General features: G+C 42.6%; 1 protein-coding gene across 1 annotated transcript in view; it reads left to right on the top strand.

Moving 5' to 3' along the window:
* ANGPT1 (angiopoietin 1) overlaps positions 1 to 18,723 on the top strand; it is a 192,835-nt gene that overhangs the window by 155,201 nt on the left and 18,911 nt on the right. Inside the window, exon 7 of the mRNA XM_054985901.1 lies at positions 972 to 1,138. Coding sequence (XP_054841876.1) covers positions 972 to 1,138 — 167 coding nt within the window. The remainder of the gene's footprint in view (positions 1 to 971; positions 1,139 to 18,723) is intronic.

Here is an 18,723-nt window from a genome sequence, read left to right as displayed (position 1 = left end):
GAAATCATTGTAGATTTTTAGAACTTTACTTCATAGCTTCTAATAATGTAAAACATGGATTCTGTTTGACTCCCCCCCCAAAAAAGATATGTTGTTAACTTGACTATTTGAACTAGTGCCTGTGTTATAAAAAAGCCATATGTCCAGCAAAGGAGATTTGTTCTTAGGCCAATTCTTAACAATCAGAAAATTTTGAGAAACCAAGAGAAAACAGAACTGTTCCTCTTTGATCTCAGATCCTTTTTATTATCCTTATCATTAATACAATAATTGTGTGCATAATTATCATAGTATCTAATACAAGTTAAATAATATATAATTTATTTTTCTAGAAATGTCTTGGTCATAATGTACTTCATACATTGTTTCCTTTTCTAAACAAAATATAGTCTGATTATGAGCTGAACTCATATTCAACCTGGCCTAAATGTTGACACTTTTAATAATTTAAGATAAACATTTTTAATAGCTCTTGGGATACAGGAAGCTTTCAAAGCAATCTGATGTATTCTGTATTTACCAGAAAGCGGGTACAATAATGATAAGAGAACTTAAGGAGATTAATTTCAATCGTCAAGTTGAAGATATGTAGTATATTTTATTGTTTAGATTGCATTGCATCCAGCCCACTTTTTTACTCGGTTTCATCTATTCCCTCTTCTTACTACAGCCCTTGTTGCATATGCCTTTTGTTCATGCAGGTTTGCTGGTCCCCCACATAGCCTTCTTGAAGGTTAGAGAAGACTCCCTCTTTTGTTTTTCACCATGGAAGCACTGGTTGGATCCAACTGAATAGTATTATAAATTTAAATTCCCACGCTGCATCTAAAGACATCAAATATGTTACAGATATCAGTCAAGTTTGTCATAACAAGAAAGATGACTTCTTTTATTAAAATGATGACTGTAAAGTAAATGTCACAGAAGCATGAGAAAAGATCATTGAATGCATTTCACCCATTTTCTTCTAGGGCTTTGGTAGTCCCTCAGGAGAATATTGGCTGGGGAATGAATTTATCTTTACGATAACAAGTCAAAAGCACTATTCACTAAGAATTGAACTAATGGACTGGGAAGGAAATCGGGCTTATTCACAATACGATAGGTTTTACATAGGAAATGAAAAGCAGAATTACAGGTAAGTTCAGATGTTTTGCCATTAACTTCTATCCCCTATGTGCATGTATCTTAACTGCAAACTTACTAAGAGCATAAATATATAAAATACCAATGTAATTTTAACAGTTGGAACATGAAGGCTTATATGAAATTAGCTTATACAGATCCAGCATTCTTTACTGTCTAAATGCATGGTTACACATGTACATAAAATGTATGTATGTATATGTATATATGTGTGTACTAGCTTGATGCCTGTGCTTCACAACAGTATTTAACTACTTTAAATCCAGCTATAATACTTACGGGTATGCAACATTTTTTGGCTTGTGGGGTTTTTTTTGAGTTGGCAACCCTAGTAAACTTTTAGGGGAAGACTGGGAGGTGCATTTTACCTCAGGATACATTCAACGACTCCCAATAGCAACTGCATACTGTTTAGAATGTGGGGGGGTGAGGACTAGAGATGGGCACGAACCGGGAAAACCCGAACCATGCGGTTCGTGGTTCGTCACATTTCATGAACCATGAACCATGAACTTGCCCCTGGTTCACTAACCGGTTCATTTGGTTCATGAAAACATCACATCTGGGCCAGCGGAAGGTCACTGCCAGGGTCAGAAAATCATCACTTCCGGGCCAGCGGAAGGTCACTGCCCGGTCAGCAGAAGGTCTGCAGGAAGTCCATCCCCTGTTGCCTAGGAAACTGATTGATTGGCACTAGGCTGTCTGCAGTCACAAACCAAAAAATGAACCAAACGAACCAGCCTAAAGTTCATGACGGTTCGTCAGAAATGGGATCTGACGAACTGCGGTTCACAAACCACAAACCGGCCTGGTTTGTGTTTAATTTTGGTTTGTATTTCGGTTTGTGCCCATCTCTAGTGAGGACCAATCAGGCCACATACTCAAATGATCTCTGTGTTCCAACTGTCTTGGGGGGGATGAGGTGTGGAATGTTGTGAGCTCCAGTCAGCCCACATATGCAAATGACCTTGAAAGGCTGGCCCAATCAGGGAAGAGTGGCCAAGCTGGCAATGGGCGAGGGTGTAAGCAGGCAGCATCCTGCCTGTTTTCCCTTTGGGAAAAGACATTTTACCCCTTTTTACCCCCTTAGGGGGTAAATTTCTTAAAATCCCTTCTTAGTGGGTGTTTACATCATAAAAGGAATGTTCTCCCCAAATTTCATGTTTCTAGGTCCAGGAGTTTGGACTGGGCGTTGATGAGTCAGTCAGGACACTTGTCTTTATATAGATATAGATATAGATATAGATATAGATATAGATATAGATATAGATATAGATATAGATATAGACAGGGGCGGTGCAAGTGTTTTTGGCGCTCGTGGCCAGCCAGCCGAGTGCCCCCCCACGCGCGCGCAAGCATGCACGCACCGGCCTGCGTGATGACATCACACGTGACGTCATCACGGGAGCACACACGCCACTACTGGCCCAGTCGCTACAGTGGGTGGCTCTGACGGTGCATGGGTGGCCTCCGAGCTCTCCCGCTTGGTTGCCTGCACTGCTGCAGATGCCTGCCCACAGCAGCTGCGCCCGGCCGGGGGGGTGTGCTGGTGGCGGCAGCGGCGCGGGGCGGGAGGGATAGGAGGCTGCACTCCCGCCCCCCGTGCCTCCTCCGGCGCTCCCTGCGGCACCCCGTGCCTGAGGCCACAGCCTACCTGGCATCAATGGGCGCGCTGGCCCTGGCTATAGATATAGATATATAGATGTGTGTGTGTACATCATTCATGGAATGAATCTCTTCCACCACCCTTTCCTTCTGCAGCCCCTGTGCTCCTTCAAAAGCATATTCTAGGAGTCATGGAATCCTCTGGAACAATATGAAGAGTGATGGGGGTCTGTACTGATGAGGGTAATTGGTGAAAATCAAAATGAAATTACTTACATGTAAGAGTAACTATAATGCATTGCAAGCAGGGCTATGGATCCAACCCATACTTGCATATGAGAATGCACTGTGTCCATTCCTGTTTTACATGTATAACATTCTAGTGATATTTCTTAGAAATAAAAGGATTAATGCTAATCAGTAATATCACAGCATTTTAATTCCACTCATTGGGGTGGATGCAGTAGCAGAATGGAATTTAGCTGCCTGCTTTCTCCCACACCAGCCCACTGAGTTCCACAGAAATGGTGCTAGTTGGGTGTAGGGGACCCCGAAAAATGGTACTGAAGGGTTCTGCTGTGAGAAGAGAGAAACGGCAGTTTAGTCTGGATCCAACCCACTGTGTATATTCTTGGATTTAGTAGCTTACTGGGCTACTATTGTGTGGACCTCCGGAATTTAATCTCTTTGGATGAGAGATAGGAAAACCTACCTTTTTTCTTTATATGCAGAAATATTTTAGTAATCTAAAGTCCCTTCTACGAATAGTTGGAAAATAATGTTTTAAAAAATTACAATGCGTATATTATATACCGCATTTGAGATTAATATATTTCAAGAGTGAAATATAAGACCAAAAACATGTAAAGGTTAAGTCATTATTTTTTCAGTTAAAAGGTAATGATCTCATATCTGGGGAAGTTTTCCCCCCAAGCCAAACTTTATTTTGTATCTGTTGATGACAAGGTCCAAGCGTAATAGAATCAGATAAACTGAATGTATGATTTCTGTCTTCCTTGTGTATAGTTTTATATGTCTAGTACAGTTTAAAGTCCATGAAGACAGGAGACCTTGTGCATGATTTCATCTTGATGTGCTGAGACATCCCAAGCTTTGATTTGGTTAAAGAGTCATAGCTAAGGGGGCCCTATTTCTATAAACACTTACTAGGGATAAAGTCCCAGTGAAACCATGCTAGTTGTTGTAACTCCTCATCTTCAATGGGACAGGATTATAGCTAATTTTAGGTGAGTGGGAGTTTATCTGTTAAATGACTTTCTAATAACCCAAATTTAAAGTTCTGTAATAGCCAACTAATCAGGAGTAACTAGTATTTATCAATCTGTTAATAGAGTGTCACCAATTCTTTAGAAGCACAAGCCAAAACAAGAGTGAGGGGGCACCTGTTCTTGGCCAAATATGTGTTTGCAAGAATTTTTAACAAAATATGCTGGTTAGTGAAGGGACCACGGCTTGTGAAATCAACGAACAGCTCAAAATATCCTGTGCCCAGTTCCAAACACTTGGAATGCTTGGAACTTCTGGCCCTCCTGATGACATCATTGAAAGATCAGAAAAACAGGGGAGAGAGGCAGAGGTCACGTTCCTTCCTCTCATCTGACTGGCTATCCTGCCACTTACTAATTTACTTTATTTATACTCCTCCTTTCTCCACAATGGAGAACCAAAGTAGATTACATCATTCTCCTCTTCTCCATTTTATCATCGCAACAACAACCCTGTGTGAGGTATGTGACTGAGAGAATGTGACTGGCCCAAGGGCACCCAGCAAGCTTCCAGGGCAGACTGGGGATGCATTCTAATTCTTAGTCCAAAACTAACTACTACAACACACTTCTGGTGCCACCAGCACATCCGCCCTCCCCCCTCACCCACACAGTAGCCTCAACATAGCATAAGTTGTAGAGGTGAAAAGAAATTTTTCTGTGTTTCCAGACAGAGAAGTCTGTAACGTTCATCCCACTCTGAAGCTTAGAATTACGAGCTGCCAATGTTCATACTCCAAGCCAAAGGCGTATGAATTTCAGTTGCATCTCCAGCTCGCATCGCAAAGGATGCCCATGTCTTTGACGGCAACAGTCATTGATTGATTGTAGTTGTACTCAGTAACCTCAAAAAGTGGAACTCCTCCCAAGTGGTGAATCTCCCTCATGCAATCCCCCTTTTAAAGCATTTTTGTTACAGATTGTGTTTGTTCAGAGTATCTCTCATAAGAAGCATCCTATTTATATGCAGTTATGCTCCCAAGCAAATTATTTTTCTTGCTGATGAAATCATTAATAACGATAATGGCTTTGCTTTCAATGCATTGTTAACAAGTTTGTACACAACCCAGGCTGCATTGAGGACTCATTTGAATTACCATCCCATTTGAGTCAGGAATAATAGTAACCAGCAATGAGAGAGGCTTCCAGGCTGGTCTGGGCATGAGACCAAGAACCCTAAAATGGGGGTGGGGGGTTGAAGAAGATAACAAAAAGGGAGAACGAAAGCTGTAGATGTGGAAGAAATCTTTTGCTTGCATTGCAATAATGCCTTGTCGAAGGATGCATAACGTTGAGGCGGGTTCCAGCTCCAGCATTTCACAGTAAAAGGATTCACATGCCACAAAATGATGAATTGTGTCTGAGAAAATACGGAAAATCATTTTTCATTGCTGTTCTACAGCATGTTGTAGAAAGTTTTGATTCTGCCTGGATTGCACCCAACTGGTGATTTCAGGAGTGTTCTGCTTATTTTCCTAGCTGTTTGTATTCTCTTCTCTACTACATTTTATTAGCCTAAAAAAAAACCCTCTGAATTGAAAATAGTAATGCTGAACACATGTACATTTTTAAAAAAAGAACTAGAGCTGTAAAATATTTTTTCTGGGTAGTCAGAACAATGTATATTTATCCCAGATGATATATATAAAGTGCAAAAAAGTTTAGAATATTGGTTGATAACTGGATTTATTAATCATTGATGAATTATTAGCTACTTCCTGCACGTCAAAGCACTTTACCTGATTTATTTTTGTTTTAATATCATTTCTGTCTCTTTGCGGTGGAAAAATGGTCAAATGAAGTTTCTTGAAAGTATTCATGTAAACAAGGCTCATTCATATAACTTGATATACTTTTTAGATAATGGCTCAATATAAGCATTCATCTTTCATACATGCATATCAGTGGAAAGGATGAGATTTAGACAAAAGAATTTGTGATCCCAGAGAATGCTCATTTATATCTTGCCTGGCTTAAATGTCGTTTTGAGCTTTCATGTGTACTTGTTTCCAATTAGAATATTTGGCTGAAATAAATATTCACATTGGAATTTACGTTCATCAGATGTATTTGATTTAAATGGTGCAAACCAAGATATAAACTACTCTCTGATTTTGCAAACAAAATGAATATGGGGATTTACTGCATAAGTTGGCTGAGAAAACAAAAAAAAAGCAAGAAATGAGGATGGAATGGGTGGAATAACTGAACTAACAGGATGGAAGTATGCTTTACTCTCACTATGGAACTATAATAAAACAGGATCCTTGAGTTCAGTGCTCTTCTTGTCCCCTATACTGTGTGGAGCCCTTTTTCTCCATGTGGTGATGACATCATGTTATATATTCCCTCAACCACGCTGGTGAAAATTTGGAAACCAATGCACACATTTCATAATATGATGACATCACAACAGAGGCAAAATGACCCGGTGCACAAGATGGAAGAGAAGGGGGACTCAACCCAGGGATACCATTTTCAATGGCAACCCTGTGTTAGTTATGTGTTCTCCATTTATTTTTTTATTATTTATTTATTCGAATTTTAGCCCGCTCTCCCTGCAAGCGGACTCAGAGTGGGTCACAACAAGGATAAACCAACTTAGAATACTGTTTGTTCAATACATGGCCCACAGTACCTTCTTGATGGGCTTTGCTTCCCGCTTCCTCCTTCCACCAAAAGCTCTGCAACTCAGTCTGATGCCCTTAATAAGAGGCCTGTTTGGAATGGTGCCAATGTGCTGCATCAGTGGAGTGACTCAAGTTCAAACTGGCAGTCTGTGAGTTATCTCTAAGCATTAGTAGATATTAAAATACAATTACTGAAAGCTGATGCTATAATGCTTGTAAGGTTTATAAATGTTCAGTTGTAGCTTAATCCAATCAAATCCCAGTTCACACAGTATGTTGACAGCTAGTCAGGAAGCATTCCTTCATCACCCATTTCTTTACAGCTTTCTGGTTTTGAAAGGCTGTCATCTAATATCACCTGGCAGCTGAAATAGACTTAGGCCATATTATTAGGAAGAGACATTTATGTTCTTCCACTTTCAGACGTGAAATGTGTGTTAAAAGTGATACATGGCTGCCACCACTCCATATCTCTCAGTTCCCTGAAACATCTACTACAATACAGCATGCAACTCTATATGAAAATACTACACTGCCTTACACTGAATCAAAGCATAGGTTCATTGTGCCCAGTGCTTTCTACTCCAACATCTCAGGAAGTTTGAGAAATGTTTTGTGGTCACTCAGCAATACCAATGAATTGAGCCTAATGATTTTACCTTAGGGAAGAGTTCTACAGTACAGGAGCCACTACTGAAAAGGTTCTTTTTCTAATCAAGAACAACATCCTGTCTGGTGCTAATGGCATCAAGTAATATCTTCACATTATAGTACTCCTCAGTCCTAGGCAATTTTGGTTTTAGATGGTCAAACTACAAATTACTGGGAGTTGTATGATGTGTTGGGCTAACATCCAGAAGACCAACGATCAGGGCTTTTTTTCAGCTGGAACGCAGTGGAACGGAGTTCCGTAACATCTTGAAAATGGTCACATGGCTGGTGGCCCCGCCCCCTGATCTCCAGACAGAGGGGAGTTTAGATTGCCCTCTGCACTGTAGCGCAGAGGGCAATGTAAATTCCCCTCTGTCTGGAGATCAGAGGGTGGGGCCACCAGCCATGTGACCATTTTCTCCGAGGGCAACCCACTGACTTCCACCACCTCTTTTCCCAGAAAAAAAGCCCTGCCAACGATCAAATCCACACATGCTCATTGGATAACCTTGGGCCAATCACAGTCTCTCAGCCTAACCTACCTCACAGGGATTGTTGGAAATGTTAAATTGGCTATGCCACACTTAACTCCTTGGAGAAGTGGTGAGAGTTGTAAAAAATATACTATATGTAGATACATGCTACTAGTGACTAGAGATGGGCACAAACAGCAATATGAACAAAAAAAAAGCCACAAACAGCCCAATCTGCTGTTTGTGAACAAGCTGTTCGTGAGGCCCCATTCTAAATGAACAGGTGGTTTTTGCAAGCCTCATTCGTTGCTGTTTGTTGCTGTTTGTCAAACCAGACAGTCTGGCACTTGCAATCAATTCCCTTGGCAAGTGGAGGTAGAGACTGCCTGAACTCTGTCTAAACTCCTGCTGTTGCCCTGGAAACCCCAATCTAAGCCCAATTTAGCTTGATAGGCAGGTCTTCCTTTCAAGTGTGGAGCTCCAAATTTGTTACAAGGGAGCAAAGACCAGGAGGGAGGGGGGCTCCCAGCTCTGGCTTAGTTTGCAGACAGTGGAGAGGGAGAGACAGCTGCTGTTGGCATTTTGATAGCGAGAGTGCATTGGAGCTTGAATTTTCTTTGTGTGTGGTGGGATAGGGATCTACCCCTTCAAGTTCCAGGGCTGCTGCCAGGCTCTGGGCCAAGCTATTATTTATTATTGGTACCTTTCCTGCTGCCTGATCAGGTAGGGTTTCTGGGAGTGGTGCGGTAGGGATCTACCCCTTCAAGTTCCAGGGCCGCTGCCAGGCTCTGGGGCCAAGCTATTATTTATTATTGGTACCTTTCCTGCTGCCTGCTCAGGTCAGGTTTCTGGGAGTGGTGCAAACTTGGATGATGGCTGGAGGAGAGCCTGCTGGCCCCCACGAACAGCCACCATGAACATGTTTGTGAACAGGGCCATGTTCGTGGTTGTTTGTGAGTCCCTGTTCGTGGATGGCAATGAACAACGAACATCATGTTCATTTTTTTTCTGTTCGTGCTCATCTCTACTAGTGACCTGCATCTCCTCAGTTTATTGTAGCTGATGTGTGTAAATTGTAGCCATGTTGCCATTTTATGGATTGTTTAAAATGTTCCACATTTTTTCAAAGGCAGTCCTGTCTAATATAGAGTATGAGAGTCTGTGGCTTGGTTCTGACATAAATCGAAGCCATGCCATATCACTAACCATAGTTATTGGAGTACCCTACAATCACACTATCTGCAGTTAGTTTAATGAAACTATGGTTTCCTGTAATGTCTGAACTGAAGCATTAAGAAGCTACCAGTACATAAAAGGTGTCCAGATCACTACTCTTTAAAATGGAACACCAGTGTGCCAGTGTAGATATCACAAAATTGCTCGTGTATCTCATCAGAGCTGGAATGCCTGTTACAAATAATTGATTTATATGATCGAGTCTGTTGAGTCCTGTATTCTGTCTGTAGTGGTTTGTCAATAAGAAACCTGCAAAAATTACTCCTCAATAGAACCTCCATGTTAGTATATCTCATTATCAGATGCTGAGAGAAAGCAGTGTGTCATCAGCAAGCCTTTTATGTGAGATTCCTCTATAGGTATCTTGATTGCCCAGTGCTGGAAGTTAAAATATTGGACTATACTGTTTCTTAATAAGAGTCAGACTGTAATGAGACAGGAACTGCTACAAACCAGCAGTTTTGTGATAGTTATAGTTAACTGGATGAAAAACAAAGACCTTGATTGTACAAATGAACCCAGATAATCCACTGTAATTTTATTTTAAAGCAGGGCAAGATAATTATTTGTTCTTTATCTCTCCTTTTAGCAAAAAATAACTGGGTGGCACTAAAACCAATCTACATGGCAGAGTCATAACTCTGAACTGCATGCTTCTACAAGGTCATGACCCTGATTTGTAAGAGACAAACAGTATTCAGGGTCCCAGCAAAAGCCCCCGGCCTGGCCAGTGTGGCACCAGCTAAGAGCTTGGTCTATAAATAGATGACAGTGAGTGAACCTTTCACTCATATCTGACTCTGTCAGCCACAAATGACACCAGGGGAGTAGAAATATGTTTAACGGGTGGTTTGTGTTTTTCTAACTGAGGTCTTAGTGCCACAATTCATCAGGGCACTTTTTGAAAACCACACAATGTCCATAGAAAGCAAACACATGGACTTCAGGGCAATATTTATTTCAGATTGCCATAAACATTTCCAGGAATGTCCCAATGTATTTCATCCATTGTTATCCTGATGACTTGCAAACAGAGATCTTTCCAAAACCCTTCCAAATTGCCCCCTGGATTTTGGAATTCTAAATTGCCCAGTCTTGTTTGCGGAACCAGTATACTTGGAATCCTTTGTTGTTTTGGGTCTTATTTCTCAACTTTATTCAGTGGCTTTGTAGATGCAATTTGTTGCACCTCATGGCTCCTGTATCTTTTTCTCCCTGTCAGCATTACCAATGTATTCATTTATGGAACATCGCCCATGCACATTAGTAAAACACCACACAAAAACAAGCAAGACAACTGCAAAAAGAAAAAATAAAAAGCAATCTTAAAGTGCCTGTAGGCATAATGGCAACGAGATCCCTTTGATGCAGATTCTCTTGAAGGAACTGAAAGCTGAATCAGAGTGCATGTAAAATTCAAGGTATTTATTTTGAAGTGATGCTCATTAAGCCATTTAAAATAGCTCGATCTGCTGGCAACCGCACGCTCATTCCATTCCAACTGCATTAAAGCCAGCCTCTGATTTGAAATGGCTGTTAAGTCGTTAACACTACAGGCATTTCAAAAACCAAATTTGCAAAGAGGGGGAAGAGAATTGTAACACTTTGGTGCTGTTAGGATGGAAGACTGTCAAGAAAACAGACCAGAGAGATCAAGGGAAAATTTGAGTGCATTACCAAATCTTCTGTAATGGCAGAGTACTTACCCTTAATGCTCCTCTATGCGCAAGAAGTGGTGGTCTCATAAATTTCAGTAATGAATGCTAACCCAACATATGATTCATATCATATTGCATGGAAGCAAGAAGCGTAGTGAAAGAGGGACTCCATGTGAACATGGAAATGATACTAATAAAAGACGCTTCTCCCTTCAGTCTGATTTCTTAGTCCTTTGCAGATGTGGTTTCAAGGTTTTTCTCCATGAGTTAGAATATTATTTTTTAGCAAAATGAAAAAGAGCTGTCTGTGTTCTGAAGAAATCTGTGAGAAGTATTTATTTATATCCCTTCTCTGGAGAAATTCAAATGAAGGTTTATAAAGTTCCTAGACAAGGCTCTCTCTCCTATACATCTGGAGGGAGAAGAACTTTAATCTTTTGCTGCCGGTTTTATTGTTGTTATTTTTGATGCTTGTTACTGTGCTGCTGGTTTCTCATGTATTACCTACTTTGCTTTTAGCACGTTACAAGTGGGGGACCTGCATGGACTGACAGTAGGCCATTCATTCCCCCCTCCCAACATGTCCTCTTTCCATCCCTGTCCTTCATAGCCTTTTCCATTTTCCTGCTTCCTTCTCTCCTTCCCACTCACTTTTCTCTGCCCCCATCTTCCACTCCAGCCTGGCAGCCTCCATGGCCAGTTGTATGGTGCTGGCCGAGCCAGCCTCAGTTGCATAGTGGAGGATCTACAAGGACTTGCTGGAGGTACTTCACTTTTCTCTGTATCCCCTTCCCCACACTATTTCCTCTTTTTCTTCTCCTGGCAGCCTCCATACGCTCACCTTTCCCTACATCCTTCTCTCCTTTAAACCCATTAAACAACTTACCTTTTACCTGCCCCACATCTTCATCTATATTTATTAATTTGCTTCATTTACATACTGCCTTTCTCCACAATGGGAATCCAAAGCAGCTTACATCATTCTCCTTGCCTCCATATTATCCTCACAACAACCCTGAGAGGTAGGTTAGGCTGGGAGTATGTGACTGGATCAAAATCACTCTGGATCAAAAGCTTCCACAGCACAGTGCTGAGTCCAACCTGGGTCTCCCAGCCCCTACTCTGAAACTCTAACCACGACACTACAGTGGCTTTGGGGAGGGGACTGTTGAGCAGTAGCAAGCACCCAGGCCTGGGTGAGTCTTGCAAGTCAAGTGGTATCAAGTCACGTGGTGGTTGTTTCTGGGCGTGGCCCCAGTGAGTCTCCCTCAAGGGTCCAAACAGCCCTGGAAAGGGCCCTGCCCCTCTCCCCTGCCTTTCCTGACAGAAACCAAGCCTGGAATACTGGCTAATGATTGCCTAGTAACAGACACTGAGGGCATCTGGTTAAAGCTACAGGGGACCCTTTTATCATTTCTGTGTTTACACACACCCTATATATATATATATATATATATATATATATATATATATATATATATATATATATATATATATATATATATATATATATATATATATATAAAAATATATAAATATATAAATATATAAATATATATATATATATAAATTGAGACCAGAGCCAATACACATCTTTCTACATTCCTGAAAAATGTCCTAGGTTTGCAGAAATAATATATATATATATTATTTTTCAGGAATGTAGAAAGATGTGTATTGGCTCTGGTCTCAATTTAAGCATCCACAGATCGGGGTCACTTGGCTATTAGTATATAAGATAGGGTAAAGGTAAAGGTAGTCTCCTGTGCAAGCACTGAGTCATGACCCATGGGGGGATGTTGCACCACAATGTTTTCTTGGCAAACTTTTTACAGAGTGGTTTGCTATTGCCTTCCCCAGTCATCTACACTTTACCCCCCAGGAAACTGGGTACTCATTTTACCGGCCTCGGAAGGATGGAAGGCTGAGTCAACCTTGAGCCAGCTACCTGAACCCGGCCTCTGCCAGGATCGAAATCAGGTCGTGAGCAGAGCTTGGGCTTCAGTACTGCAGCTTACCACTCTGCGTCAGGGGGCTTTTCAATAAGATAGGGATGAGACTAAATTTCCAAGGGTAGTTGGTGGGATTAGAATAATAGAATCATAGAGTTGGAAGGGGCCATACAGACCATCTAGTCCAACCACCTGCCCAGTGCAGGATTAGCTTAAAGCATCTCTGACAAGTATTCATCCAGCCTCTTCTTGAAAACTGCCAGTGAAGGGGAGCTCACCACCTCCCTAGGCAGCTGATTCCACTTTTGAACTACTCTGACCGTGAAAAAGTTTTTCCTAATATCCAGCCGGTACCTTTGTGCATGTAGTTTTAGCCCATTGCTTCGCGTCCTACCCTCTGCTGCCAACTGGAACAGCTCCTTGCCCTCCTCCAAATAACAGCCTTTCAAATATTTAAAGAGAGCAATCATGTCCCCCCTCAACCTCCTCTTCTCCAAACTAAACATTCCCAAGGCCCTCAGCCTTACCTCATAGGGCTCAGTCTTCAGACCCCTGATCGTTCTTGTCACTCTCCTCTGCACCCTCTCGATTTTGGCCACATCCTTTTTGAAGTGAGGCCTCCAGAACTGCACACAATACTCCAGGTGTGGCCTGACCAAGGCAGTATAGAGAGGGGCTATGACCTCCTGCAATTTCAACGCTATGGCCCCTTTGATACAACCCAGGATTGAATTAGCCTTTTTTGCCACTGCATCACACTGACTGCTCATATTCAGTTTACAGTCCACTCTTACCCCAAGATCCCTTTCACATATACTACAGCCCAGAAGTGTATCCCCCATCCAGTATTTGTGCTTCCCATTTTTGTGGCCCAGATGTAATACTGTGCACTTGTCTTTGTTGAATTGCATCCTATTCACAGCTGCCCACTTCTCCAGAGTATTCAGGTCTTGTTGAATTTTAATTCTATCTTCTTGGCGCTCGGGGAGAGGGTGTCATCTCGTAGGCCACTGGTTTGTGGTGTGCCACAGGGAGCAATACTCTCTCCATTATTATTTAATATCTATATGCGCCCCCTCGCCCAGCTGGTGCGGAGTTTCGGGCTTGGGTGTCACCAATACGCGGATGACACCCAGCTTTATCTGTTGTTGGACGGGCAGCCTGGATCGGCCCCTGATGCCCTGGAGCGTGCTTTTGAGGCTGTGGCTGGTTGGTTGAGACAAAGTCGGCTGAAATTGAATCCCACGAAGACGGAGGTCCTGTATGTGGGTCGTGGGGAGATGGCTTTGGGACCCCAGCTTCCTACACTTGATGGGGCAGCACTTACACTGGCCCCGAGGGTTAGGAGCCTGGGGGTGATTCTGGATTCCTCCTTGAAGATGGAGGACCAGATCACTGCAGTTGCCAGGTCTTCCTTTTATTATCTTCGGCAGGCCAGGCAGCTTGCCCCTTATTTGTCTCCCCGTGACATGACTACAGTGGTCCAAGCAATGGTCACCTCTAGGTTGGATTACTGTAACACGCTCTACGCTGGGCTTCCCATGGGCCTGATCCGGCGGTTACAGCTGGTACAGAATGCAGCAGCGCGGGTCATTGCTGGAGCACCGGTGTGGGAGCATATTACACCGGTGCTATGCCAGCTGCATTGGCTGCCAGTGGAGTACCGAATCAGGTTCAAGGTTTTGGTGTTAACCTACAAAGCCCTACGCGGACTGGGACCGACGTATCTGAGGGACCGTCTCTCACCATATGAGCCCCGGAGGACTCTCCGCTCTGGCGGAAAACATCTTTTAAGTGTCCCTGGCCCTAGGGAGGCCCGCCTGGCGTCGACCAGGGCCAGGGCCTTTTCAGTCCTGGCCCCGACCTGGTGGAATGCTCTGTCTTGCGAGACAAGGGCCCGGCAAGATTTGCTTGCATTTCGCCGGGCCTGTAAGACAGAGCTATTCCGCCAGGCATATGGCTAACGCCGGGCAGTGCCCACCCCCCCCCCTTGAAGGGGGGGTTAAACCATCACCCCTATGCAAACACAGAGGCATGTATGAACCACTGGGCAGCATGAATTGTTATATTTAATGTTTTTAAATGTTTTTAAATGTATTATTTAATGTTTTTAAACATGTTTGTATTTGTTATCCGCCCTGAGCCTGCGAAAGCAGGGAGGGCGGAATATAAATTAAATTAAATTAAATTAAATTAAATTAAATAATTAAATTAAATTAAATTAAATTAAATTAAATTAAATTAAATTAAATTAAATTGGGTGTTTGCTACCGCTCCCAATTTGGTATCATCAGCAGATATAATGAGCAGCCCTTCCACTCCTTCATCCAGATCATTGATAAAAATATTGAAAAGTACCGGGCCCAAAACCGAGCCCTGCGGCACCCCACTGGACACCTCTCTCCAATCTGATGAAACGCCGTTGACCACCACTCTTTGAGTGCGGTCCTCCAACCAGTTCCCTATCCACCCTATCCTATAGTCCACTCCACAGTCTTCCAGTTTGCCCATCAGAATGTCATGGGAGACCTTATCAAAAGCTTTACTGAAATCCAGATAAATCACATCAACAGAGTTCCCCCGATCCAGTAAGCTGGTCACTCGATCAAAGAAGGAAACCTGGTTGGTCTGGCAAGATCTGTTAGGAACAAAACCATGCTGACTTCCCCGGATCACTGAGTGGTCCTTTAGATGCTTACCGATTGATCCCTTTAAAATCTGCTCTAATATCTTCCCAGCAACAGAAGTCAGACTGACCGGCCTTTAGTTTCCCGCGTCATCCTTCCTCCCTTTCTTAAAGATTCATATTCAAATTAAATTTTGTTTCTCTTTCATGAAAAACAAACCTATCTTTTCCCCATTAAAATGAACTCCTTTTGTTGTTAATTGTCTTCAAATAATGCAAAATATGCAAAGGGAGTAAAAGGATACATGCATATACAGAATGTACAAATTTATTTATTTATTTATTTATTTCATTATATTTCTATTCCGCCCTCCCCACAAATGGGCTCAGGGTGGATTACATCAGTTAAAACACAATCAAAATTACAGCAAAATTTACAAATCCGTAAAACATATTAAAATCACAGTTACATATAAATAATTAAAAGACATGACAGGAAAAAGACACGGAGAAATAATAATAAGTTGCAGCAACAAAACTGAAGCAAGGTGAAACCAATGACGTGAAATAAGGGAAAAGATGAAAATGGCCATGACTTGGATCTAGGGCAGCTATGTGCCTACAGGGGGTGCAAAATCTCCCACTCCCAGCAGTCCTTGCCCATTGGCATTCCAGCTGCCAGCAGGAGATTTTTTTTTTAAAAAAAAATCACTGTTGGCAATGGTTTCTGGGGAAATCTGTAAATGACATCATGCTTCTCTAGGAATCACTGAAATTTTTGGCAAGTCCTAGAGAGGCATAATGTCACTTCTGGGTATTCTCAGACATGACATCACATCCTCAGTGAAGTCCCCCACACAAATCTCTATTCCACATGGTCTCCCACTGGTTGCCAGGTCAGGCCTAGAAACCATGTTCAACTTCTGTGGTGGAAACTGAACATTTTTTGCTTGTTCCCCTTCTTGCCACAGACCTCTGCCTCCCTCCTTTCTCATGCTGTTTTTAGAGGTCCCCTGATCCTCAGGAGCATCATTTCAGAGGGGCATTTGGGGCAAGAGTGTGAGATTTCCATGGACAGGACATTGCTGGTAGATTCAAGTCCATATCTGCTTGTCTCTAGTGTTTATTGCATTTTTGTTGTGGGGGGGCAGTTATTTTGAATTAGTAAGTCACCTAGGGTTTTTTATATGGAAAGGTGGGATGAAAATGTTCTAAGTGGACAAATAAACTGAAGAGGCACCCACTGTGCTTGAACCAGTGGCTGAATATAGGCCTCACCCAGCTGTCCTCATGGCCTACTTCCCCAACTAGGGACTGTGTCTCAGTAGCCTATGTAATGGTACAGTAATTCCTGTTTTATGTGCTTGCTGCTCACTTCTAATAGCAAAGCCAGGCAAGCAAGCTTTTCCAGCATGTTCTCCAGAATTGTCTGAGGGGTTTGACACAGAACCCATCTTTTTCATGTAGATGCCCAGCCCAGGATAGAAAAAAAACTAACATTATGGTGAAGAATTATTGTGTAGAATTAGTCTACACGGCTTCTGTCCAACCAAGCTGAATGCAATCTAAAAGACCTTTTTGTGCCAAGCCAAACACCCTTGAGCTTTTGCAGGACCATGCAATGCTGGTGGGCTTTATGATCACAACTGTGCAGCCTTGATCTAGACAAGTAACACAGGTGAATCACGTTTTTTCTCTCAAGTGTATGTGGAAATTAAAGTGATTTTGAATCCAAATCCAAGCTATTTCTTCTGAACAGAATTGTCTCATTTGTTTTCCTCACTTCAGAGTCTGTAACAGTCCAGCATTTCCTGCCAGAAATCACACAGTGAACATGCACAGACAGGGGCTAGCATTCCCTGAAGTAAGGCAACAGCCGTAGTCCATAGCTCCCAGCTAGGCCAAGTGCTGTTTCTATGCCCCCCGTGGACAGGGGTTCAAGCATGTGTGGCGAGCAGAGGGCAGGCTTGTAAACTGAGGCATGGGAAGCAACTGTGGGAACCATACTGAGTGTGTGAGTAGGGACAAGATTGGGAGTGGCTGGGGTGCATGGATAGTACTTGTGACTCGTGAGTAGGGGATGGGGTGGCTGTGCTAGCAGCACTCTCTGCCAGCCCCACAAACCTCAGCACCTTCTGCCAGTCCTCAGCACTCTCTGCCAGCCCCCAAAACATGGAACTTCTTTTCCCCGAGTTGTGTGTGCACACTGAAGCACACAGAAGACATTGTGACAGGGGAGCATCCATTCACAAAAGCAGAAAAACTTGCTATCCCTGTCTGATTCTTTAGAACTAGTTTTCTGTTCTGACATCCTTTCTCTGGCGTTCTCTGACAGTTTCATTCTGTTTGAAATTGTCTTTAGTTACCAATGCATAATTCTTCATTATGCTTTCATTAAGAGGAATGGTCTTAGCTATTCTTGCGTGTATGCTATCGAGTAATAAAGCGGTTTCTCTTATTGCAAGATCACATATGTTTCTGTTATGTAGGGCTGGAGGAACACATGGAAAATCTTCCCTCAGCCTCTGAAATTCTATATTCTTTTTAGCAGATGTTCAAACAGCCATTATGTAAAACTATAACAGAACAAAAGCTAACACTTACATATGGCTAAATTTTGAAACTGTCCTTCTCCGGCACAGTTCCTCCACCTGCAAGTTAAGTCAATGGGTTTAAGGTTGTACTACAAAAATGTAATGAAGAAACATCAAACTGACCTGCAAATTAATAACAATCCAATACTTCTGTTCAGACAATATGTATGATGAGGTGTGCAATGCCAACGTGCTCTTAAAATATGATTGCAGTATGACTACAGGAGTGAGCAGTATGACTACAGGGGTGAGCAATTAGCAGTATGCTAGTGTGCAGGATGTGACACCTGAAATGATATCAAGAAGTTAGGATAATTAAGTGATAATCCGAAGGTTGGATCTCTCCCCTACTCCATGAAATGAAATGCCCAGTCGTGTAGAAGAAGGCTGATAAACACAGATGAAGCTGCCTTATACTGGGTTTAACCTTTGGTCCGTCAAGTTGTCTACTCAGACTGGCAGCTACTCTCTAGGGTCTTGGGTGGTGGTCTTTCACATTACCTGCTACTAATTGTTTTTCCTAGAGATGGTGGGAATTGAACCTGGGACCTTCTGGTGCAAAGCAGAGGGTCTTCCACTCAGCCACAGTCCCTCTCCATGCATGGCCACAGGCGCTCCATAACATTGCTCAGTTGTGCTGACTTTATTATAGAGCCTGACCAGCTATGACCAGGCAGATGTGAGAATGACAAAATAAAATCTTCTGCTTCAGCACAAAAGGAAAAGGTGACAGGAAGTGATAATCCCGTTGTAGCCTTTTAGATAGTATATAAAACTGTTCCATAGTGACCTGGTGGAATGGTCACCCCACGAGACAGTTCTGAGAGGGGAGGAGCCACATGACCGCTGGCCTGAGGAAGACCAAT

The sequence above is a fragment of the Eublepharis macularius genome, chromosome 7 (genome assembly GCF_028583425.1).
Source record: "Eublepharis macularius isolate TG4126 chromosome 7, MPM_Emac_v1.0, whole genome shotgun sequence".
NCBI classification, from domain to species: Eukaryota; Metazoa; Chordata; class Lepidosauria; order Squamata; family Eublepharidae; genus Eublepharis; species Eublepharis macularius.
This window is presented reverse-complemented; position numbering and strand designations above follow the sequence as displayed.